At 40.5% G+C, this 26,368-nt stretch overlaps 3 protein-coding genes across 6 annotated transcripts; 2 read left to right on the plus strand and 1 right to left on the minus strand.

The window, feature by feature from the left end:
- Nucleotides 1-122: 122 nt before the first annotated feature.
- Nucleotides 123-3,161, minus strand: RpS10b (Ribosomal protein S10b). 4 transcript variants are annotated; one of them, XM_022809987.2, is made up of 3 exons: nucleotides 3,102-3,161; nucleotides 1,280-1,340; nucleotides 123-634 (listed from the first exon to the last, which is right to left on the minus strand). In XM_022809987.2, the coding sequence occupies exons 2-3, from the start codon at nucleotides 1,328-1,330 to the stop codon at nucleotides 224-226; spliced, it is 462 nt and encodes a 153-aa protein (XP_022665722.1). In that variant the 5' UTR covers nucleotides 1,331-1,340; nucleotides 3,102-3,161; the 3' UTR covers nucleotides 123-223. The 4 variants fall into 4 exon arrangements, with proteins under 4 accessions (XP_022665722.1, XP_022665703.1, XP_022665711.1 ...); XM_022809968.2 differs by lacking the exon at nucleotides 3,102-3,161 and adding an exon at nucleotides 1,692-1,785; XM_022809976.2 differs by lacking the exon at nucleotides 3,102-3,161 and adding an exon at nucleotides 1,596-1,725.
- Nucleotides 3,162-3,292: 131 nt separating this feature from the next.
- On the plus strand, nucleotides 3,293-13,604 carry LOC111252299 (endoribonuclease Dicer-like). Its single transcript, XM_022809908.2, has 8 exons — nucleotides 3,293-3,926; nucleotides 5,235-5,358; nucleotides 5,624-5,759; nucleotides 6,085-6,950; nucleotides 7,219-10,605; nucleotides 10,723-10,978; nucleotides 11,595-11,880; nucleotides 12,311-13,604. Exons 1-8 carry the CDS (start codon nucleotides 3,592-3,594, stop codon nucleotides 12,933-12,935), a joined length of 6,015 nt encoding a protein of 2,004 aa, XP_022665643.1. The 5' UTR covers nucleotides 3,293-3,591; the 3' UTR covers nucleotides 12,936-13,604.
- Nucleotides 13,605-22,227: 8,623 nt separating this feature from the next.
- On the plus strand, nucleotides 22,228-25,931 carry LOC111252308 (elongation factor 1-alpha 1). Its single transcript, XM_022809930.2, has 3 exons — nucleotides 22,228-22,584; nucleotides 23,328-24,347; nucleotides 24,659-25,931. The coding sequence occupies exons 1-3, from the start codon at nucleotides 22,576-22,578 to the stop codon at nucleotides 25,016-25,018; spliced, it is 1,389 nt and encodes a 462-aa protein (XP_022665665.1). The 5' UTR covers nucleotides 22,228-22,575; the 3' UTR covers nucleotides 25,019-25,931.
- Nucleotides 25,932-26,368: the final 437 nt, after the last annotated feature.

Consider the following 26,368-nt stretch of genomic DNA (forward strand, 5'->3'; position numbering starts at 1 on the left):
CAGTCGTAGTTAGATCATGCTAAATTTAAGGTTCTATTATTGCCACAACACTCAGACTGATCTCGTTATCCACGGCTAGCGTTGCGTCTATACTATATTCTGTAACACACAAAATTGAAAAATACTTTTTTACGCCACACCTTGAAAAGGTTGTGACATACTTTTATTTCAGCATTTCACAGCACGACAATTACTACGGCCATACATCAACGGTTGAAGTCATTTACTGCGCGGTTTTACCACGGCCGAATCCACCACGGAACTGGAATTCGCCCTCTCCGGCCCCAACATCCTTCTTCTCGTCCGTCTGAGGGGCATGTCGATATGCATCACGCTCATCTTTGCCCTCAGTAGTACGGGGGCCAGCAGAACGACGAGATCCGGTATCCTCAGCCTTGACCTTCTTCAAGAGAGTTGCCGGCACACACTCCGACGGGATATGTAAGTAGTCCCGTAAGAATACAGTACCCTCGTTCGTTAAATACCAGTAGTAATGGCGCCACGCAAATTGCTCGGTAACATAGTTACGAGATTTCAATGATTGACAGGCCTTGATGACTTGCAGATTCGGCACTCCTTCAAGTTCGGGGTGCGACTGAAGCTGGAAGTCCTTTTCAGCAACCATCACGCCATCCTTAAAAAGATGATTAAAAAATTAAGTTTTTTTTGCATTCAAGATATGGCGGAATCACTCAGCTATCGCATTCAGCAAACCTATGCAGGCCACTATGGCTGAGCTATTTCTACATTTTTCGTCTTGGAAGCATGTCGGAAATATATAACGATCCTTCAGCTAAAAAAAAGCCGAACAATCCACCGAATAACCATTTTTCTGTGGGAGCATTTGACGCCAAGGTCAGTCTACTGATACTGAACTCGTGGGTTAGCTCCAGTCTGTTTTAACGCAGTGGCTACTCTCTAGCAGTTGCTATGGCCTTCATGTTAAGTACATGCAAATAAGTGTACGAAATATATTTTTGGAAATCATGGCTTCTTATAACGAAAATGTCAGCAACAAATTTCCTAATAGAACACATGCTATCTAGGCGCTGTTACAGACAACGCTAGTTTAAAAGATTCGGACATTTGCCTAACATTGATGATCGAAATCTTAAATATCCTTGCTAATCACGTTAGACGATCATATTTAGTTTTTAAAAACGATAAATCTATAATACCAAATTTAAATTTAGCTCTTCAAGGTCTTCGGAGGGGACGACACGAATTCTTATTATGTACAAAAGACGATTGGCACATAAGTACTATCGACCTTCGTTACCTGAAACAGGCGATCGTAGATGGCGATCGTGTTCTTCTTGGGCATAAGCATCTTGGCGGTTCTATAAAACAAATTATCGCATCGTAAGTACCAATGTCAGAAATCACAGAAAGTTATTTAGGTAGTATACTCACAGAGATGATAAACGCAAATATTATATTAGGCCACGTTCACATCTGATCTTAGTGAATTTTCGGTCTCATATTCGAATGACCACTGCAACATAATGTGTGCAACCCCGTGCAACAAACCGGTAGTGTCCGATGGTTTGAAAAACGCCCTTTTTATAAAACTTCCTGATCAAAAATTAGCTCACAATCAATTCGATGATGCTTTATGAAGCACTCAAGCACAACTTAACAACACATTTTGTTTAAATTCAGATGATTTAAATGGATTTTGAATTACAAACCTAGCAACGCAACTCGCTGCAAAAATGGTCGACACAAAAAAGACGTTGGGATTGCAGACGTTTTTAGAGGAAAACATTGTCGCCACCGTAACCTTTGTGTTTGTTTACCTGAGGCGACTGGGAATTTGGTGGCGCTAAATTTGAGTTCAATTAGCGCAAGCCGAGGTCTCAAAAAAGAAACATATTTTCTCTCATCAGTTTTGTTGCTCGAACTGCCTGTGAAAATCATTACAGACATAAATGACTAGAGTTCCAGAAGGCGTGCCATATTCCGAAATTGCAAATGTTGTAGATTTTTCGTGAATTATTTGCTAACACTCTTTTGCGTATATGTTCACACATGCTGGATTTTAATTAAACGTTTTACCAATTTCAATAAAAATTTCTACCAATTTCAGTTGAACCTTTCAGGATTTGTTTCGTACTTCAAGAGCAGCCCATGCCAGACTGAATTTTCGAACGTAAATCAGATTGGCCTACTTATAATTGTTCGAGCACCTCGAAACACTTAGATACTGCTACAGATATCTTTCGCATAACTTACCTATGCCTATTTTACTATTCAACAATGGATGGGGTTTGCCTAACATTTTCAGCTATTCTCACTGCGTGAACAAATCGTCGGAATCACCTCTTCCGTATAGCATCAAAGGCCTGCACCAATTAGAGGGTCTAACCGTGGTAAGCCATGCCGTATTCAAGTGGAGTTCTACAAACCTATGAAATGGCATTGCAAATGGTATCGGCGTCTGTCTATTTCTTGTGTATGTTGCTAAATGGATTGGTATAATTTATTTATATAAGCATTTGCGGTCGTGTTTGGAAGCATAGGACCTAGCAACCGTATGTGCATAAGTGAGGTCCTAAAATGAACCTTTACGGACTATTTCCTTTTTTGTGTATGGTTCATTAACTGAAAGCAATGTAAACAGTGAGATCGAGATTTCTGTAAATAGAGAAATATCCTCACTATTGTTGTGGTGACCAAGAAGCATGCTTTGCTCATACCAAGAACGCTTTACCATTTCAGCAATAAATCGGCTGAATCACATAAGGGCTTCCATAACCTCATACGAAAAGTTATGAAGCGAATATATCGTTTCGTTAGTTTGTGAAGGAGTCTAACATGATGTAGTGCCGTTATCAAACGTCTAGGAAATATATCATCATCATTATTATTATTATTATTAGACTAGGTCTTCTTAGATGAACTATTTGAAGGCGTTGAAAGGCAATCAAAAGAAAATTACTTGGTATGTATATTTTCTCAAAATTTGTTCGTATTTTTATGTTTTGGTCATGATCGTTCACGTTTACTGGTTACAGCTGGTTACTGCTTTTATAACTTATATATACCTTTTTTTATAACATACCTTTATATTAGCCCACTGGGCTGTCTTGTTTACTTACCGCAAGTTTGTCAAAAAAAAGTAAAAACAGACAAATTACTTGTCGTGTGCCCCTTCGCACCGCTGACTGCTCAAAACGCAATGAGTGTATTTTTTATACCCTGTAATCGCGTCAAATGCCTTTCGTATCCCTAAGTGTAGTGTCGATAGCGCGTAATCAGTTTGTTTACAACTGGTGCAGTCGCCACAGCTGTGCGGCTGGGCAAGTTCGATGTAACGAGAGAGGGAAGACCAAATGGGAGCTGTCGGCTCCACCGAACGTGGGCAACACAGTGCACCCCAATCAGCCCGCAGTAAGCAGCTTCATGACCGCCACGACAGACGATGCGATCAATTATAGTTGGTGAGAAGGATGAATAAACTCAAAACCATCAGTTACCATGACACAGTGCTGCATCCATTAACTTGATAATTGTCGCATGGTGGCGATAAAGAAGCCTGCAAAGCGCGGTACTTTCTACGATCTACTATGCTGTGCTATATTGTAATGAATGCACGGAAATATATGGATAAAAACTGAAACATTACTATTGGTGTATACATTCGTTATAACGCGATTTGGACGAACAAAATACAAGACAAGAAAGCAACAAGGGGTATATGTGTTACCGCCATCTCTTGATGGCAAAATATACTCAATCGGAGTGTGTTATTGTTGTTTTTGTGGCCAAAAAGACCCTTGTCTCTTGCCCAGAGGACAAGTACTGTTATTTGCGTTGAAAGAGCAGTCGTTATATCGACGACGGCAAAGTGAACTACTCATTGTCAAGTGTGAAAAATATCGGGGGACAAAAAAACAGGCGACGAAAGGCAACATCATGCCGAGGTGCGGCAATATAAATATTGCATGCGTATACAAGTAGCAATAACGAATATTGCGTAGTATAATGGTACTTTCTATACATCTGTCATTTAGCAGAGGGCTCTGACCGCCGGTAACTGACATTGCCTATATTTAGAATGTGATCGATGATTTTCAGTTTGTTTAGATAGGTCCGCCAAATCTACTACTAGAAAAGTCTATTAGCGAAACTCGGCGATTTTTGCAGATTATTGACTGTGGCAACTTTAGTACCATCACATGAACAAAATAAAACACTTTGATGTAGGAGTATATGACTCAGTTAGTTTTACAATATCAATAATAATGATTTTACATTGCGTGTACTAAAAGTAAGATTCCTCATTTAAGTATCATTTTTCAACAACGTAATACGAGCCACCCTAATCTCACTCAGGCTGCCACAAGTAATAAAATAAATTAGGCACAGAATAAAACAAAAGTTTGCTGTTTAATTATTTGTAGTTACTAATTATGCGCGTTAGCGGAGCTGGTTGACGTGTTCATGCTCTTCTCACTTTCCGTTAAAATAATTGGCTAATGACCACACTTCTCTATTGTGTACCAGTATATTATTTTTTTCAATATTATACTGAGATAACAATTTTTGAGAATTGGAAGAATGAGCGCGGTTCGTGTCCGACTTAAAAAGAAAGTAGACTAATAGAAAGACATTCAGTATTGAGCAGGTGTTTCAAATGGACAAAAAAGAAGTGACTAGAATTTTTTTGGATATTGAAGATGTACAGAAAATCTATATACACAAGAATTTACACCCGATTATTAAATACTCCATTTTATTAAACTCCTGCTAGTTCTGTTCGTTTAAAAAACATTGAACTTGAATCGAAATTACGATCTGGCAGAAATTGAGAGAGATTGTATGGAGCTCATTAATTTCTTTCATTTTTTGTCTTACTACGGCATGCAGATAGCATGCATGCTTTTTTCGTATGTCAACTCTTTATGGTACTTTATGGAACCGTATTAAAATGTTTGTAAAAAGAAGTTCTTTGAGACTGAAGTAGCGATGTCGTCAATGAAAAACTTGTACCTCCACAACAAGGACACGGCAGATGTTTTTCAACGTTTTTGTAATTGTATAAATGGATCACTTTATTTAATTTTACCTTACTTAAGTCGACATTTTAACAGGCGTGAAGTTTAAATCAACTATCTTAGGCAACCTATTTTGTATTCAGATTCACATTATCAGGAAGCACTAATTAATTATGCATTATGACTAACGTTAAATTTTCATATATATTCATTTTCTAACTTTGGGTTTGACAGGGCTCCTAAAGGCGGTGGAACAAGCCCAGCATGGCGTCGACCGGGTGTGGCCCAGCTGCGGGCCCGCCAAAATGTTCTCTTGGAGAATGCTCAGAAAAAGTACTTCACACCACTTGACTTTCAGGTATAATTCAGTGAAGTTTTCATTAGATACTGTTGTTTGAAAAATGACGATATCTTCTCGAATCTGTTTATCAGGACCTTTCCAGTAATGGTTATTCGGTAAAATTCACAACGAAGAATTTAATTGCAGATAAAAAAGTTTATAATTATGATCTTCGTTCTAAATCCGTTTTATAAATACAATAGATAGTAAAGACATGGCATAAAATAATTATATGGTGCTATGAATGTGAGAAGTAACTCTGTTTTTGATTTGAAATTCACAGGTTGAGTTAGTGAGTGAAGCAAGAAACACATCGGCTGGGAATAGGGTGATCTTCGTCAGTGGTCAGGACAAGGCTTATCTTATAGTGAATCTCCTCAAAGAACTTGCGTATCAAATTCGTCCTATTTCATGCACTTGTAAGTTGGCTACGTTAACTTCATCCTTTTGAAAATATTTATCAGCAATGGAGCAATTAGAACTACGTCTAGATATAACATATATAAGTCTAACTCTTAAAGACCGCGATTTGACAGACTATCAACCTCTATTAAACCCATTTTTATTTCAGTAAATGCAGTAATGTTTAATACGTAATGCTTAATAGTATTATCGTCAGAGCAGATTAAAATAGAGATCAACTGAGCAGCAAAAGCAGTTAAATACTTCATTTGTATTGTCCCACGCTTCGATTCAGCCCAAATTCATCAGGGTACCTACCGGTTACACATGATTTGTTTTCAGCAAAGAAGGTCCTAATTGTTTGTAAGAACTCTGAAGAATTGGGAACTACGCGCTTGTGGATTGAGGATTACACTGATCTGCCATGCTGTTTCTTAGAAAAAGAAAAAGACGTTAATACGATGACTACATCTTTACAAAGCTGTGGTGTTATTCTCACACTTGCCGCAGCAATTTGCTATTTACCAGCGTTTGTACAAATTTTAACTGTTGTACTAGACAAATGCGACGTTCTGTTGCAAGACGATACTGCAGAAGACCCGACGACAAAACAGACAAGATTTCCAGTTCAGAACCTTGACCCAATGAAGACGCTGGTCGATTTCGTTACCGATCGTAGGTTGCACGTTGTAGGGTTGACCAGCGCGTTGAGCGGTGTAGGAAGTGCCGATACGGCACGAGCTCGAATTCAACGTCTCGAAAAGACTTGGCAGGCTACAGCTACGGTTTGTAATGAACTAACTGTCCTATCGAAGTATGGACCAAAACCTATAGAAAAAGTATTAGAATATGGGATATACTATGAGAGTCATCCAGAGTATGATTTGGCATTGAAGTTAATTGAAGATAGCTTGGATTTCCTCGAACTGTTCATGAAAGCCAAAGGAAACCACTCGGAGGTCATCCAAGAGGCGATGCGTTACCCTATGGAACTAGCGTATATTTTCATCACGTTGGGACCCTGGTGTGCTGCTGAAGCAGCACAGGAATTTTTAGTTGAGGTGTCCCGCTCTATTGACAACATCGAATGGCTACAAGATATCCAGATATCGATGACCACCTTACAAATTGTGCACACGTTTCTACAGCAACTTCATGCACTGTGCCGGAACCTTGTTACGAAGACGAAATTCGATCCTTTGAATCCGGTATCGTACTGATCCTTTATTTATTCTAGAGTTTACTGATAAGCTACGCATAGAATGATTTAATGAAGTCATCTGTATTTTGCATGACGAATACTTTGAACAAATTCTTATCTTTCGTATTGAGGTGTTTAAATATCATACCTTTAATCGCATAACTCCTCTAACGTTCCTTTAGACCAGTATCAAATACAATGATCACGTTTAGGTATATTTTTTTGTCGTATACATTAATCAATAATTAGTTTCTGTTGTTCTTTTACTGTTTCAGGGTGCTAGGCACCCTGACAAATTGGTGACGTTCCTTGAAGCGGTTGGGCTGTATACGGAGCCGAAAATGCTGCCGACGCAGCCCTCAGAAGACCGTGAAGGAAAGAAGACACGTCCTCACTATGTGCCCTGGCACGAGGACCCTACCGCCCTTTGTGGACTGGTCATAGTACGGCACCGAATCACTGCGCTTGTGGTCAACAAATGGTTGCAAGCTATAGCTAAAACAATGCCCAAACTTGCTTTCGTCAAGTCCAACTTCATCATCGGCCAAACAACGCTTGACGGCGACGATCCAAAACTTGTCGCCGCTGGCCTCACTCGACAGGAAGAAGTGTTGCAAAAGTTCCGTTTTCGGGAGTACAACCTGTTGATCACGACGACGGCTACTGAAGACACCCTCGAGCTGCCTCACTGTAACCTCGTAGTTCGATTTGATCCGCCGGAAAGTTACAAAAGTTACATTGTGTGCAAAGCGAAAGCTAAAGCGTCGTCGAAATGCGCTCGATATTTTATCATGTTATCACAGTATGAAACGGCCAAATTCACTCATTTGTTTAGTGACTATAGAAAAATGGAGCAACTCATGCTGGAACGAAGTCATCGTGATGACATCACGATCGAGGGAGACGAAGGCGCGTCGCCAGCCGATAAGGAGCGGTTCTATCAACCGTCGAAGAAGGGCGAGTGTCTTATGGCAACTCTGTCGAATGCAATCCCTATAGTGAATCGCTACTGTGCGCGCCTGCCGTCGGATTCGTTAACAAAGTTGGCCCCCATATTTAGTATCAGTCAATTGGACGGTAATAGATTCCAGTGTACTTTGCGATTGCCGGTCAACTGTCCGCTGAAAGAGCTGATCGTTGGGGAAGCAATGTCATCACCCGTTCTGGCGAAACAGGCAGTGGCCTTAAAAGCCGTCGAGATGCTTCACAAAGCAAAAGACATCGACGATCACCTGGCACCGTTAGGCAAAGACTCGCTCAAGGCACAATTAGAGGATCAAGTGGCGCCACTTAACGAAATCGTCCCACAGGGTGCGCCGAGACCAGGCACAACTAAACGTAGGCAATATTACTACAAAGAGGTGGCTGACACATTTAAAGGTGATGTGACAACGAACCGATTTTATTTGTATAAGATGTCGATGAAACTAGTATGCGCAATTCCCGATGAGCAGAATGCCAGAGCCAGAGAAATATATGATCCGGCAGAAACTCCTCGCGGGTTTGGCTTAGTATCCAGCACGAGATTACCGGCCTTATGCCCCTTTCCGATCTATACACGCTCAGGTGAGGTGCTGGTAGAAATTGAGGAAATCTGTGATACTGTTAAAACATCAAACGAGCAGCGGAAAATGGCTGAGTTTTTTCATCTGTATGTATTCCGTGATGTTCTTCGGCTGGAAAAGTTCCCCATGAAGTTCGACCTTAAAAATGCAGAGTGTGGCTTCCTTGTCGTACCTATAACTGGTCAATCGGTTGAATGGGACTTTGTAAAAGAAATTTACTTGCAAAGGGATTTTAAACCTCAAAAAATTGAAGAGGAATTGAGAAAAAAATTCGTATTTAACAGGGAGCTGTTTGCTGATGCAGTGGTGATGCCATGGTACCGAAACATTGACAAACCACAGTTTTTTTACGTGGCCCAAATTTGCGATGATTTAAGTCCGATGAGTGGTTTTCCGGACAGCACAATTGCAACATTTGACGAATATTATCGTTACAAGTATAACATCAATGTCTGTAACAAAACACAGCCGCTTCTCGACGTTGACCACACATCTGCTAGACTAAATCTTCTCACTCCGCGGTACGTCAACAGAAAAGGAATAACTTTACCCGCCAGTAGCGAAGAAACCCGAAAAGCAAAAAGGGAAAATCTTCAACAAAAGCAGATACTTATTCCGGAGCTGTGTCTGGTACACCCATTCCCTGCATCACTCTGGAAAAAGGTGGTATGTCTGCCATGTATTCTGTACAGAATGAACTATCTCCTTTTGTCGAACGAGATACGGCTACGAATTGTTCGAGAGGTTAATATTGGAACGGCAGAGTTACCCGCTGGTTTTAAATGGGAAGCTCTCAATTTTGGTTGGACTTTATCCGAAGTATTGGAAGACGCAGCGAACAAAGAAATCGCAGCTGCTGCTCAAAAACCAGCCCGAGAGCCAGTTAGCGAAGAAAAGATTGCTGAGATTCGAAAACCATTCATCGGAGGGCTTCGTAAAGAAGGCGTTGAACTAACTCCCGCAGGAGAGCTTGTAATAGATACTTTCGACCCGTCAAAAGTCAATATCCCCAATGACGAAGAACTTCTTGAGGCCGAACTGCGGGACGTTGAGTTTACTCGACCAAATTTTGATTGGAAACCGATTCCAGGTGTAGATGAAACTAGAGTTAGGGTGGGGTCACCATCCCAATTCGAGACCGAACAAGAATGGCACATGGACTATGAAACCGAGTTTGTTAGCATAGACGGTTTGCCTGGTCTGGGTTACATTTCGGCACCTGGAATGTTCAACATTAATGGACTTTCCGAGGCGCTTGTTCGTCAACGGGATGAGGATATTTACGATAGTGCGGACGAAGAGAGTTTGCTTGAAGATATGCAAAATCCTGATGATGTACCATTACCAGATAAACAGGGAGGCGGCAAAGAGGATGTCGAGTACAACTCGTTATGGCTTTCACCGTGCAGCAACCTCCAGCAGACAAAGCCCCTTGAAGGTATGCACACAGATGCTGCTGACGTTTGCGAGGACCTACTAGGACTGCAGATTCAGGTCTGCAAGGGAGGAAAAATGGGGATAAATTTTTCAACATTGCCGCTTATTAAACGCGCCCTAAACTATATGGAGGCGCCGTCTGAATTCGATATAAACGATGACTCGAACGGCCTTATCGAAGATCACTATGTGAGCAATGAAGTCGTTTTTGGAGAATTACTTCAAGGTCGTGATGAAATGGAGGAAGCTCCATCTGAACTACGCCCAATCCATTTTGACGAAGATGTCGAAACCGTCGGTCCAAGCCCTGCTATTATCTTGCAAGCTCTAACAATGTCTAATGCCAATGATGGGGTAAATCTTGAGCGGCTCGAGACCGTGGGAGACTCGTTTCTAAAGTATGCCGTTACTAATTATATGTACTGTGCGTATCCAGGGGTACACGAAGGCAAGCTAAGCTTCCTTCGCTCTAAACAGATCTCTAATGTAAACCTATACAGATTAGGACGTGACAAAGGTTTTGCCGGACGGATGGTCGCTACCAAATTTGACCCATCCGATAATTGGCTACCGCCTGGATTCTGCATTCCGGAAGGACTTGAGAAGGCTGTTCTGGACGCAGGCATGCCGAACAACCACTGCAACTTGGGACAGTTTAAGGCAAGTAAAACTCACGTTTTTTGGTTTCCAAAAAAAGGAGTTATGTCACATTCGAATAACCGTCATCATATAGCAAAGAACAGTTCCTAAGTGTACTATAAATCTAACTCGTTTTAGGAGGGAGCAAACGCTGATGGGAACGGAGTTACTACAGACGAGTTCGTTCCGTACTCACTGTTGACCCACCATTCGATTCCCGACAAAAGCATAGCTGACTGCGTTGAAGCCTTAATTGGGGCCTACCTGGTGTCTTGCGGAAGGCGACGCACCCTTGAGTTCATGACCTGGATGGGCCTTAGGGTGCTACCCGTATCCAAAACACCGAATTCTAACGAAAGTGGAAATGAGGCAAACAGAGCACAAAATGGCCCCGGTAAGTGTCATATATTGGTGGAATACACAAGCCTTATGTATCAGTAGTACCGCCAATCCGCGGATATGTGAACGCTTTTCCATACTGCGGATGTGACCGGATTTCCTGTACTACAAATTACATGTAAATATGAAATGAGAAAAAGTTGTACCAGATAGAAAAAATAACTTCTTCGATTTTCCAATACTTTTTTTCGATTTTCTATCGATTTTCCAGATAAAAGAAACCTAACAATGGGATTCATGAAGCATACACATAACGTGGGGCTTATTTGCTAATATCGCCATTCTTCTAATGAACTATACTTGCTACAGTGACCAACGATTTATAAAATATTCTCCAACTTATATAAATTGAATTTTTTATAGTCTTATGGAGATCCTTTCAGCTACGTTGGTATACTTATAGGCAAACAAAGCCGTGCACATCGCTATGGATCGGTTTTACCTCCAGTTAAGAGAATTTACTTTTTGTTTATTACTATACCCTTGTTGAATCTAAACAATATAAATATGTTGGGTTATACGGAATTGATTAGGGAGTTTTAAAACCTGAATGGCATAGGATAGTAGTACATATTATGATAATAACGTTCTTTCTATATTTGACTATGCAGGGAATACACTGGAACACACTCTTCCAACTATGAGGCCATGCGATGAGATCCGTTCACAATTTGCTGAAGTCCCGTCACCGTTACCGTCTTCGTACGACGAACGTCTTCTTGATCGACTTCTGAATGGGCATCAATCATTCGAGGAGAAGATCGGTTACCGTTTTCGCAACAAGGGATTTCTCCTACAGGCTTTTACTCATGCCTCTTACCACTATAATACACTAACAGACTGCTATCAGCGGCTCGAGTTCCTAGGAGATGCAGTTCTAGACTACCTAATAACAAGGTAGATTTAGATTTACCCACATTTTTTAACTGTTACTTGTCTGGTATTTGAATGACAGTTAAAAAAAAATAGAAGCTATAGTATTTATACTATTCTCATTGGACTCAACACATCAGCGGAATTAATGCTTATTTCACTAGTTATCAAATTGAAGACTCAGCCGCCGTTTTTGATAGTGAGGCTTGACTTCCATGTTCGAGCCCACCTTATTCTGAGATGCTTTTCAAGTTCGATATTTTTGCAGAGGCGATTATTTCAGACAATTCAATAGCAGTTTTTAAATCGAATTAGCGCTACGTGTTTCTCCTCGTGTCTCGAAGACTGCATGTCAACTATCCACTCCATAAACGAAAAATGCGAAAATCAAGTCTGTAAAATCTCGTAGGATATTATTAGTAATAACAACAAATACATGTTTTGGCCGTTTCAGGTACTTATATGAGGATCCTTGTGCGCAACACAGCCCAGGTGCATTGACCGACCTGCGTTCAGCTCTAGTTAATAATACTTTCTTTGCGGCGCTGGCAGTCAAATACGAATTTCATAAATACTTTCTCAATCTTTCGCCCCGTCTTTTTAATCTTATTCATCGCTTTGTGAACACAAAGAAACATCTCAGCGGTGCTCAGTATTTTGAAAAGTATTACCTCGGTGAGGACGAATGTGAAGAAGCCGAAGAGATTGAGGTGCCGAAGGCTTTGGGAGACATTTTTGAGTCCGTTGCCGGAGCCATCTATCTTGATTCTGGCTTATCTCTTGACGCCGTCTGGAATGTCTACCTGAAAATGATGGCACCAGAGATCGCCTATTTCTCAAAGCACGTGCCTAAATCGCCGATCCGTGAACTTCTTGAACGCGAACCACAAACAGCGAAGTTCGAAAGGGCTGAACTAACTTTAAATGGAAAGATACGAGTTCGAGTTGAGGTATTCGGCAGGGGAAGTTTTATAGGCATTGGTCGTAATAAGCGGATTGCTAAGTGTACAGCAGCAAAGCGGGCTCTTAGAGTGCTTAAAGGTCCAGACGAAGGCAGTAGCTACACCAAAAACATATAGAAGTGAAGAAGGCAGGGGGTACAGATCGCTTGTGATACAGTTAATTTAAGTCAACTTTATGTTATTGTATGATTCTGCTGACGCCCTTATAAAGGAATCACTGAAGATAACAAAATCAATTGATCGATACGTTTTGTCGAGATCGAAAACCGGTTTGGTAGAGTTCAGATAGCTTAACTCCAGAGGTTTTCATGAGAAGAGATCTTGCCGCAGAGATTGAGCAGTATTGATCACACCTAAAGACATCGTTTTTGGGGATTATAGATGTTTAACAATGATGGGTGATAATAGCATGTCCATGTAAGGTTTTGTATACCGCGAGTTTTACGTGACGGATATATAGTGGAATGATGAATCGCTAACCAGTCATGCATGACCAGATATAGAGAAATGTGGTAGCATGCCATTTGGGTACGTAAAACACTGGACCGCGTTTGAGCGTAATAATGTATCATCATCAGTAGAATTAAATATAATCCAAGGCAACTCGCAGCTTGAAAAAGGATTCCTGTGAACAAATGATTATGCTGTAAATATTGACGATATCGGATATAGGTGAAGGATGTATTGACCTCTATGCAGAATAGACCGGTTAAACATGAGTTCACAGGGACTTACTGATGAAACAATAATTGACTCTAATAATAAAGAGACACAATTTACATCATAGTCATTGGCATGTTCGTTATTTATTGTGCAGGGATGGGTTCCCACAAATATGACATACAGAGTTCAGTAGAGACATACCTAAGGCCCAGTAATTTCTAAAAGGTGTAAACTTCTTATATTGCCACAGCGTGCAGTTTGCCCACCATAAATATAGTTACGGTCTCCACGTACAGCTTTACGAATGTTTGAACACGAAATTGCCGTGAAAACAGATCATCAATTACTGAATAGTGATGGTACTTATAAAAATACGCCCGGTGCTCAGTATAATACGTAGTATTTATCGAACAGAATAGTATAACTAAAAGCTTATTGAAAATAATAACATAGGAGAAGGGAGCAAAAGTGTTTCACAACCGACTTTCATTTTCTTTGGAAACCATATATGTATATATATATTATACGGTCCGATTTCCCTATTTAAACGAAGCAAATGTTCGAAAGAGTCGACAGTGAAACATATATATATATATATATAGTAATGTAACTCTGGGATGCAAAGCCAATTTTGTCCGTAGGGACTAAAAATTGAATTAGGAATGGACGCTTAATGCTGCGCGGTAAGGACTTTGGATTTCCTCAAAGCTGTACGCTGCGACCTGCCAGTACGTTTACTTGGAAACCCAGTTTGCTTGAACTGTTAAAATCTTTCACGTAATGATCAATTTATAACAACACGCATAATCCTTCCTGTATATAATTCGCTATTGTTTTCTTATGTAAATAAGAAATATATATATATATTTTATATAAATATATAAAGCATGCACTCATAAATGAGTCAATTAAATATAACACTACACGTGTTAGTACATAGTGCTTATGTAAATAGTTCAACTAATAGAGCTGTGCTCTGCGTATGTGCCGGGGGGGGGGGGGGATATGAGAAGAAACGATAGAAGAAACCGCTTCGACATGAAGCTTGTAAGACCTGCCGTGGCTGCGCCCGAAACCTTTAAAACAAAGGAAAACCAGTCGACGGATTCGATTGCCGACGAGTTACAGATATGGATTCCGTGATATTATTATCATCGAATAATTGCACCTTCTGTTATTGAGTTTGAAATTACTGGATTAAGCTTAGCTATGTGTTACCTACAGTTTAAGAGTCCTGCTTGTAATGACAATGTTGGGCTGGGCTGACGTGACATCGGCCGTGTTTGGGCAGAACGAGCATGAGTTAAGGATCCCAACCAACATTCTTTTTACGCATTGATCACAAGTCGAATTCCTTGGTTATTCTACTGGTAAAACAATTCCCAAGAAACAGAATTATTATTGTTATTATTATTATTATATGTACTTTGCAAGTGAGTATCGTGTAGCTAATACTACATAACTTTAAGAAAATACTCATGTATTACTTTTGGGAGAAGCATAAAACCTTTACGCCCATATTTATTCAAAATGCCGGATCCAGGCTAGTGTGGCCATGTACAGTTTTGTGGAGAACACGGAGTTTCTGGTTCATGTATGAAAACCTTCTTCAAAATGCGCGTCTTTCTTGTTCAGATACATGCCGTGGCTTTCGAATATAGGGCCAGCGACCTGAAGGCTTGTTTAAAATGAAAATAATTTTTTTTTAATAAATAATGTTATGTACGAGATTTACTGCCCAAATTTAACCTTACGACAAGGAACAATAATAAATTCTATTTTAAATATTCCATTCAAATGCTTAAGCAACATCTGACTTTTTCGCATGATGTTTTGCCATTACGTTCATTAAATATGAATGCTGAAATTTCACAAATTGTGGTATAGGGTTGAACCCAGACATAGGCACACGTGGTTTCGTGCTAGAAGCGAGGCGTCTAATAAAATGCTTAGCGGCGATACCGGACTTAAAAGTCGAAACATAGAGAATGAATTACGGCTTGTACATCTTAGGAACGCCGTAAAAAGAGTCTGCTTTATGTTTCTTGGCAATTAAATTGCGATAAAAATTAAGTGGATGGACTCCAAGACGGCTGAGCAAATGGCCATGTCAGTTTAAGTCTATAGGTGGCTAACGAAAGCCGATAATAGAGTTGAGCATTGGTTGGCGCTTTTTTGTGAACGAACCTATCACAACTGAATCGGTTTTTCTCGTCAAAGTAAAAACTAAATTAATGATCCTTTTGTTATGAAGTTATAGGCTATGCACTATAAAGCTTCCTCTACCGATTAAGAAATTCGTTGACTATAGCTTTAATATACTGCAAAGGTTTCATTCGCCAACAGTCAATTTCTATTTTATTTACACTTTAATTAAAGTTAAAAATATAGATATTTGCGAAATTAGTGCGAATAAGCATACGTATATTTCACTATCATGATATTCTTTTTTCGTTTATTAGAAAATGTAACACTTTTGACTCGTTTTGTCTTCGGTACAAAAAGAACTATCTAGTGACCAACAAAGTGTTATACTGGTTATAATTTTCGGGCATCCTGGGCAGCAACTGATCAACGTTAAGGCGATGACCATTGCAGACAATTCACAGGCAGTTGTTTTAGGTAGATCACTGGTAATTGGACTTTGGTGGTAGTGCCAATAATTATATGTTGGGTGTTTGAACGACTTCGATAGATCTACTTCGCGGTCTCCACAATTAATTTTGATAGAACTCACATCTAACTGCGACGTGCCTGTTCTTAGCGAACTGACTGAATTTGGTGAAAAGTAACTACGCATTGGGCTTCTATTGATCTTAAGCCTGGCAAGGAATTTTCATGTAACCAATGGGTTTTGCTCAAACAAAGTTAAATGAACCTTGAAACGTATTCACCATTCATACATATGAGGTGCTCGGAAATACAAAAATTACGATCTTTTTTGTTTGTGCATCGTAAAGAGTACATTGTGTTGTATATGTGTTACCTATTTCTTTGGAATATATTGTCAGTTGCAAAATCAAGGCCTTTGAACATTATAGTTTCCTTATGGATATCATTCCCGAACAGTTTAGTTTCAGTTAGTAACTGACGTTGTCTAAGCCAGACACTGCCATAAAATCCGGACTACTATTTCACGTACATAGTGAGATACATTTTTGAATTTTGAAAACTGATTGCGAGATCTTCACGCAAAAATCTGGTAGCACAGTTATGACATTGTGCGAACAACTCCGACTTTCACCAGGTATAATTAAGGTCATTGTCTGTTTCGTCGTTAGAATTGTAACTTCGCTATGTTATGCAAAAATACGAAGATGCCAAGATAGAAATTTGAAGTTACTAGAATCGGCTCAAATGATAACTAGCACACATTCACGTTGATGCTGAACTTTAATTGCGGTGCATTATCCGGAAAAAAGGTTAGGGTTTTAATCATGCTGAGCTCTTTAATAGAACATTTGCAAGACATGCTTCTGAAGAACTATATAATTAATTGCTATTTTTAATGCTTAGTTGAATGCTTACTCATTGAGAAAACACATTAGCGAACTACCATATCCATTCTCTTCACGAATGCAATGGGCCTCTCACCAAAAGCCTTTCGTTTTATAACAACTACAATTTCAACTAATTAACTATAAGATACGTTTTAATAGTTTTAGTACTTTAAGCTGTTGGAACAGTTGTGGTGACAGAAATAACGGCAAAGGTAGTGTTCTTTACAATTCTTTAAAAGCGTTCCAATGAGGGCAAAGAACGGCGCCTGCAGTTAACGGTATATTTGCTGATAGACTCCATCGAATTGCAGGAAAATAAGCAGAACCATCCCAATGAGAGAACAACAAATCTGGTTGTACGTCCGCTATACATTGTGTATGTGATACATAGCTACACAGCATTGCTCGTTGCCCTCTGACCTTATTCTGACTGGGATGCGTTAATGTTACGAAGTTAGTGACCAACCGCTCACTGACGGCCAGCGGATGGTAAAGGTTAGTATGGATGCTGTACCTGCTTCATAAATCGTGCTTATTGGCGAGTTATTCGTCCGGGAGATGGATAACCAAGTACATGTCATGTAAACACGCCCGAATATAGTAGATTCAGTCGTTCCTAAATATTGAGTTAAGATCAATGTATCAGATAGAACTTGTATGTATTGCTATCTGACGCTATCGCTAGAGTATCGCTACTCTCGCGAGATGGTGCGCGAAACCTACACGAGTCTTTTGGTAGCGCCATTAGTACCATGTATAGTGCATTTTTACGCATTGTCGTTTCTAACAGAAATTACTAAAGCGTGGTACCTTTAGACCACATCGCTACGAATCTTTCTGCTTAACATCGTGTAGCAGTTTACTACATATGGTGTTATTGGAAGTCACGTGGTCATGTCCAACATCCAAGCATCGGCAAAGCTTTAAAGTTGTAATGAAGTTGTAATTTCTTTCTCAGTATGGTTTCAAAAATGCAAGATGGTAACGAAAGCAAGCGCGCTACAATTGATAAACTGAAAAAATTATACACTCAATAAAATGTTTTTTTTTTACAATTTTTAAGGTTATACTTCTGGACTAGACTTATGGAATGCTTCCGAACACGGAAGCTGTAGCATGAAAAAAGCGTACTGATAGTCATACTGGTCGGGCCGCAGTGTCGTGTGATATAGATTTTGAAAAGATTTGACATTTTGATTCAGTGGTACTGGGAAATTGAAGGTAGCTTCCATCATATAAGTCAAAGGCAAAATAGGCACAATACATGTAATACTTATTTCGTTTGCCAACGACTTACAGTCTTGAGGGCGAAGTGAGCCACAGATTTAAAAAGTGCTTCGGCCGAAACCTCATCTTAGAAGACGACTTGGAAAACCTAACTGCGTTAAAGAAATTGATGTGAAAATGTCTTGGTACACATTGTCTTTTGGTAGACGAGACTAAGGACAACGTAGAATATAAGTGAGAGAATAGCAAATGCCTAACAAAATGCGGAAAACTTAACTTTTGTTTGTTATTGAAATATATGACTTTTTACGTACTTAAACGTCGCTTTAAATCGCTTTAAACGTATTTACTTTTTTTTTTTTTGGCTCGTAGGTGATTTTTCATTAATGCGAATGTCGAGTGTTTTTACTGATCGGTAATTCTCACTAAACGATTATTACCGATCTCTTAGATGTATTTATAACAGAAATGAGCCATTTGTCCAGCAAAGCCCAACGAATTCACTTTATGGTTGTCATTTGTGGGTAGCGGTGACCCAACCTGTCGAGGTAACAAGAGGCATATAGAAAATTGCTTTGCAAATCACCAGCAGCTTATTAATTAATACAGATAAAAGTTTGATGAAAGTTTTGCTGAAAGCACACGGCTTCTAATAGCAGCGAAATTAAAGATCAAAAGTTGAAAGATATTAAGCACATAGCTGAAAAAATTGTAAACTACAAAAACAATACACATATCTCAAACACTTTTGGATGCGGCGAGCAGCCATTCGGCTTACGTGTTAGCAACAACCCTAATATAATCTAGCGTAGTTGCGCCCTTAGGCCAATCCACAATAGTAACAAAGTCTTATCGAAATTTACTTTTTAGAACGACAATAATCAACTCATCATTCATTAGAATCTCAATGAAGCATCTAGGACGTCTACACTATGACAATCAATAGTCGACCAATAGAGTTTTAGGATGGATTTTATTGTCGGAATAGTTAATGATGATTAGTCTTAAGCTCCAACGACATCTCAATCTAGCAGCCAATATCACACACTTCGCTCTCTAATACGAATTCAGTCAACTACAAAAAGTCAAATCTCTCAGAATGAAGTGCTTGGTATTCGGCAAAGACCTGCCTCAAGAACTTGGACACAACAGTTACATAAATCGCGATTTAATGCAGTTCAATAACTTTTAGTTCCTTTGTTTATTACCCCACATAAGGATAATGGATTAACTAAGCGTTTTTCTTTATTTTTAACAACGTTATCGCTGGGCTGAAAAACCGTATTACACGTTTTGTTGCCTAGCCAGAGACTGCCAAATAATAACCTTTTAGTTCTACTGGCCACACAAAGCGTTTTCACATACGTTGTCCAGGACGGCGTTCTTCAGTGACTCATCCATGCAGTAGGTGAACCGCTAGCGAAACCGTACACAATTACCGTAAGCCGCTAAAAGCCACAATGTGTTCTCTATAGTGTGATCCCATCCCCACAAACGCCGAAGGATCATTATAGTTCAATAGTAAGCCGTTTTTCTGAAAATAACACGTTAAGTGTAGCATTCACAGAAACATACAAAACATGGATTCCTTATACATATTATCAAATATTTTGAAGTATATTTTTCTAATAAATGTTACAAGCTTTCACGTTTTTTTTATAATAAGTTAACTGGAAAATACCCTTTCCTGGGTTACATTATCAATTTTCTTTGATATCTGTTGCGACTATAATATTTTCAGAGGTCGTTATTAATCTGTACCGCTCTACAACTCACTTGACCATATTAATAGTATTCTAGGTAGGCAGTGGTAGTGCTATTGACCACTTGTGATCACGAAACTACGAAAACTAACACTGACGTGCGATGTTATAGAGCATACACATATTTAATCTCAAAATAATCGTTATCCATCCTAGTTTACTACGAATATATATGATCGTTTGTGTCCAGATTGGTCGATAATTTGTTGTTCTAAAATGTGTACTCAACGAAAAAAGAAATTCTGCAAACAGGATTTTAGAGTAGATCATGAACCTTGCGTTGGTTGTCTCCAATGACGCGAGCAGGGTATTAAAAAAGCCAGGTTCTCTAGTGTATCCGTGGAACGTCCCAAATCGGGATAGCATACTTGCTAAATATTTATAATAGGGTTATAGGAAAGGATCACGAAACATGCGTTCGACAAACCTTTACCACTATGTCTAATATAGTTCACATTTAGAATGAAGGGACTAATTCTCAACCGCTTGTATTTCATGCTGTATGCGCATGTTTGTTTTTAGTATAAACACGTTCCATGGCAAATTTAAAAGCCCTACTTTTAGGCACAACACTTTAACCGATGATGATAATAAGTTGAAAGAATATATTACCCGGTAAGACTATTCAAGCTATCTTTACTTAGAATTGAATATAAATAAAAAAAAAGTCCAGTGTCTCCACCGGATCATCGACTTGGGCCTGAATTAATTAATTGGCGACAAAACAGCGATCCCCAATTTAGAGAACTGATGCCTTGTTAGCAGTTGACCGTTGGAGAATTTGAGTATTGGCTAAAAGCCAGCATACTGAAACATATCTGCAAAATCCATTTTTTGTATGAATGGGACGGTCTTTCGGAAATACATGCGATGTAGGTTGAAATCTAGTCGTTACGCATCATATCCTCTTATTACCTCAGTCTATAAAACGTTATAGGCAAACGTCCTTAGACCTCTTATACTTGAAACTCAATGAAAAACAGCGAATTCCTCAATTGGAAATTCATCCTACCAGTAAAAAAACGAAACTGAACTTTAATCTGGATAATACATAAGACACTGCACATGACATAAGATGGTAATATTATTTTACTCATCCTCAATGGATTTGATACGAAATTATATTTTTTCTGTATGTTTTACTGTAGTCAACAAACAAAGCACTTTTTCAGCACGATTGAAACCGAATGACTGCTTTAATATCTAATATTCATTGAACGAACTCCTTTATAGGAATTTAATTATTTTTGTATAACCAATAATGGTGTAGGGATTTATAACTATACTTAGATAGGAGTAAAATCAAACTAACCATAACATTTTAACATGGCATATACACAACAGCTTGTTGCTCAATATTAAAAAGTAGAAAAATGTGCCGAGAATATAAGAAGCCCTGCGACCCTGTGTTTCAGTTGTTTTTTTTAAATATTTTTTCGTTTAAAAGGTCATTAGAGCAATCCACAGAACAGACAACCTAAAAACAGAAACAATGTGAGTTTAGCTCTAATTACCGGGGACAATATACGTCCCTAATGAACAAAAGTCTGTCTTGACAGTCCGACTCGCTGTTTCGCCAAAAATATATCAAGAACGTTGAGTCTTAGAGGTAAAGATACATGCATGTCACGCTCCGATAAAGAGAATCATCAACAAGTTTCATTCAGCAGTGACAGTGTTCTACATAAATTGTGTACAGCTGGATGGCCCACACGTGCCCGAACTGGGGCCTTCAAGAATTCAAACACTCATCGACGCTCCCTATAATATCCTTCATCCATAAGTGCCTCGCTGCCCTGCATTTATCTGTCTCTAGTGTCTGAGTCTGAACCCTTAGCCAGGCCGCTCGGTGTACGCGACAACCAGCACATTAGGTAGGTAGGTCTAGCCATGCCGAGCCAGCATGCAATAAATCAAGGAAGGTTTTGAGCCTCTCTGTATGCGTGAACCGGCTTGACCCGAGCTGTTGGTGACTGTAGTTTCCTGGATGACATCACCCAAAAACCCGCTCGGTCGGCCGGCTGTTCCTGTAAGATGTCATTGTTGCCCAAGCTCAGGCAGGAGTCGGAGACGAAGGGAGGTTCAACGCAGAGCGGCCCAAAAGGCGGCCGCACTGCTGCTATCATAGGCGTAGCCAGCGCCGTTCTCCTCTGAACATCGCGCATCGACTCTTTCAGTCCTCACTAAGCAATGAAAAGGGTGTACGCCGTGTTACTGCAGGTTGCAATCAGAAGTCTAACTAAAATAACCAGATCTGAGCTGTGTGAGATGTAGTCGGGACTAAAACCAGTCTCTCTACTACCCTGCTAGTCGTGGTTTATGTGGTTTGGGTTCGAGAATTTTAGGGAGAAGTTGTTGGTTCTTGGCGAACACCGACTAGCGAGGGAGGGAGTGCCAACACAAAGGGGAGCACAGAATGTTCGAGCGAGAGGGCAGCGCGCTGGGGGGCGCTACTGTCGCCGAGCTAGACCTCGACGGAGGGCCAGTGGGACGACCTTTTTCTCATAGGCTTCGTTTGCGTGCACCAGCTACTCGGCTTCGTCGCCTCAATCAGCCAACCTTTATTAACCTGCGACAGAGGATCCCCGGCTTGAAGCCAGCAAGATGGGCAAGGCAAGTCAACACACAGTGCTTTACAATTGTAATAAAACGCCCGTTCACATGAAATTTGCGACAAAATGATATCATTCTCTTATTAGCTTTGAAGATGGCGATATTTTTCGTCGGCGCGGCTGTAGCCGGCAAATACAATGGGACTTCAGGATGGTCATTGGCTTCAAGATGGCGGGGTAGTCAGGACACAAATTGATGTCAGATCTTGTTTATACATGAATACAGTCTATAGAATTGCTTTGTTACAGAAATGCTAGTGAATCGGTTTATGTTCCTCGAAAAGCCTTCATTTTGATTTATCGAATTGTGGGTACAATTAGCTGTAAAATGTGCCGGCCACGTGGAGGACGTGACGTAAATCAAAATTCCCTACCATATCTTTTTATAGCTCTAATATAACAATATTATTATGGCCAGTGGTGTAATTCGCAAAGATTTATGTTGAAAAGCATGCTAACTACCCGAAAAATTTTAAGTGAATCGCCGTAATACCATTATAGACCGATGACCCTACTGCAGCCCTCCACGATCTCACAATGGCGGCGTCGTCTTCGTAATAAGGTTTCAACCGGCCAACGGACCAATACATTAAGCCGATTTAGCTAACCCTCGTTAGTAATAACACCCCAATTAGAATCTGGTTATCTTAAAAAAATCGCTATAGGGAGTACGGCCTTACGGTATACGATGTGTGCGAGTGTTAGAATAAATTTTTCATTGATGTGACTGGCTGTGATCAACAGGAAAAGGTTCACATTAACATCGTGGTGATCGGCCATGTCGACTCTGGGAAGTCGACAACAACTGGACATCTTATCTACAAGTGCGGTGGCATCGATAAGCGTACAATAGAGAAGTTCGAAAAAGAAGCCCAGGAGATGGGTAAAGGATCTTTCAAGTATGCCTGGGTATTGGATAAGCTGAAAGCCGAACGGGAGCGTGGTATTACCATTGACATCACACTGTGGAAATTTGAAACACCTAAATACTACGTGACTGTAATTGACGCCCCTGGCCATCGTGATTTCATTAAGAACATGATCACGGGTACTTCGCAGGCAGACTGCGCTATCCTCATATGTCCGGCTGGCACCGGTGAATTCGAGGCCGGAATCTCAAAGAACGGCCAAACTCGTGAGCATGCCCTACTTGCTTACACGCTCGGAGTCAAGCAATTGATTGTCGGCGTGAACAAGATGGACACATCTGAACCCCCCTACTCAGAAGCTCGCTTCGAGGAGATCAAGAAAGAGGTGTCCCTGTACATTAAGAAGATTGGCTACAACCCTGCTACTGTGCCGTTTGTCCCCATCTCAGGTTGGTGTGGTGACAATATGCTTGAAAGCTCGCCCAATATGCCCTGGTACAAAGGGTGGTCGATTGAGCGCAAGGGTGCCACGTTTGAGGGCAAAACCCTTCTTCAGGCGCTCGACGTCATGGAGCCACCCACTAGGCCCACAGATAAACCCCTGCGTCTTCCCTTGCAGGATGTCTATAAGATTGGAGGTATTGGTACAGTGCCTGTAGGCAGAGTCGAGACCGGCATAATCAAGCCTGGGATGGTGGTCACCTTTGCCCCGGCCAACATAACCACTGAAGTGAAGTCCGTCGAGATGCACCATGAATCGTTACCTGAGGCTGTGCCCGGTGATAACGTAGGCTTCAACGTGAAGAACGTCTCCGTTAAGGAACTGAAAAGAGGCTATGTATGCGGTGACTCCAAGGACCACCCCCCCAAGGAAACAGAGGAGTTTGCTGCTCAGGTAACTTCTCTACGTATGAATCTGCCTCAATACTTTACGCAAGCTGATATTCTCAGCTGCTGGCAAGATGTTCACGTTCAGTTTAGTTCCAAAGCATTTATGTTATACAATATGCCCACTTATGACTACACTCGTAGAACTACAAGTTGTCGCTAGATTTCTTTAATCATAAAAATATTGACACCATATTGTTGGACACTACATGTGCATAGGTGTATACATGTGCATAGAAAATCCTAACAGCAACATCGCTGCTCTTTCGTACGCAAGTAATTTGTTTCTGTTCTATGTATGTCTTATTTCTTATCTAGGTTATCGTCCTGAATCACCCCGGTCAGATCCAAAACGGTTACTCGCCTGTTCTCGACTGCCACACTGCCCATATCGCCTGTCGCTTCAAGGAGATTAAAGAGAAGATTGACCGTCGTTCTGGCAAAAAGCTTGAGGATAATCCTAAGTTCGTCAAGTCGGGTGATGCCGCCATTGTCGATCTTGTTCCTCAGAAGCCAATGTGCGTTGAGACTTTCACGGAGTTCCCACCTTTGGGTCGCTTTGCCGTTCGTGATATGCGACAGACCGTGGCAGTCGGTGTAATCAAATCCGTGAAGACCAAAGAGGTAACCCACGGTAAAGTGACTAAGGCTGCTGAGAAAGCCGCCAAGAAGAAGTAACTAGCACGTCGGGTCACCGCCGCTAAACGCCGTCACAATGAAACGACGACGAAAAAGCGGATTTCAAAGGGGTGGGGTCGGCTGCAGCAAAAGTTTGGTCTGCGCCGAAGCCGTCCGGGCTTTGCGCCCGTCATAAACAACAGCGTGCACATCAACAATAGTAGATCGACCATTAACAAGACGACGCACATCATCGGCCGTCCTACGAAATTCATCAATCCAGCAAAAGATGTTTTTATTATCGTTTGCGACGACAGTGCGCTGAGATGCGCCCGGTGGCCAAGTCAGAGATTGCAATGTCTGTATTTGTATCTGTATCATGTTTTAACTACTCGTCAGGTATCCACTGGTTCGACGGCAGCTGCTCGGTGTGAAGTCGAGCAGCAGCAAGGGGCCGGGGAGTCGGGAGGCAAGCTCATCGGGCTGTGGCTGAGGGCACGATTCGTGCGACGCTCCCGTTCTAGTCACCGAAAGGAACACCAGCGGATAGGACAGCAAAAGCAGCGGACAAGGCCCAAAGCAACAGAGCTAGCATCATAACTACAACAGAGAATATCGTTATCATTCATTAAGAACAATAATCCTTCGCTTTGGAGGCAAAAGCAGACGTTAATTAAAAAAGGCCGGGTAAACAGCGGCTGGCGGATGAATGCTTTCCCTGGTAGCGAGAATCCCAAGAGTGGCCTGCTACGGCGCGTAGGCATGTCGGCCCGACTCCGATCTGCCCACCAAAATATTCCAACCTATTTGTTTGTAAGAAACCATGACAACATTAATAATTATGATTAAAAAACGTAATGATGAAATGACATATACATAAACAGCAGTAAGTAATATATGGCAGAGCAAACAACAAAACTATAGTCGATCAATAAATCATCAACAAATTGTAACACTACCGATACCCAACGTATATCGGGTTCTCTTTATTATTATGGTAATCTATTACAGCCACATCGACCATAATCGTGCTCGAAATAACATGTGCAAGTGGACATTTATATTCATATATATTTAGCGTATCCTTTAAATAAAGTTGCAGGTAAGATACTAGTTCTACTACAGTTATTCAACTACATACGTATATTGACATATATGGGTGATAGATAATATATATATATATTGTCGCGCTCATTCATTAGTTAAAAAAATAGCATTTTGTTAATGCGAAATTTTTCTGCGTAAGGAAATTGTTGTACACAAAATCAAACCGTAACTACATAAATTTCCAAAAATCTAATCTATTTTAAGAAATTGTCTTAGAAACAGTTTTTGCACCTTTTACCAATCCAGTCATACGTAACTGAATAAGGTCCACTTAATTTTTATTTCTAAATATTATATCAAACC

Source organism: Varroa destructor, unplaced genomic scaffold (assembly GCF_002443255.2).
Source record: "Varroa destructor unplaced genomic scaffold, Vdes_3.0 BEIS01000001.1, whole genome shotgun sequence".
NCBI classification, from domain to species: Eukaryota; Metazoa; Arthropoda; class Arachnida; order Mesostigmata; family Varroidae; genus Varroa; species Varroa destructor.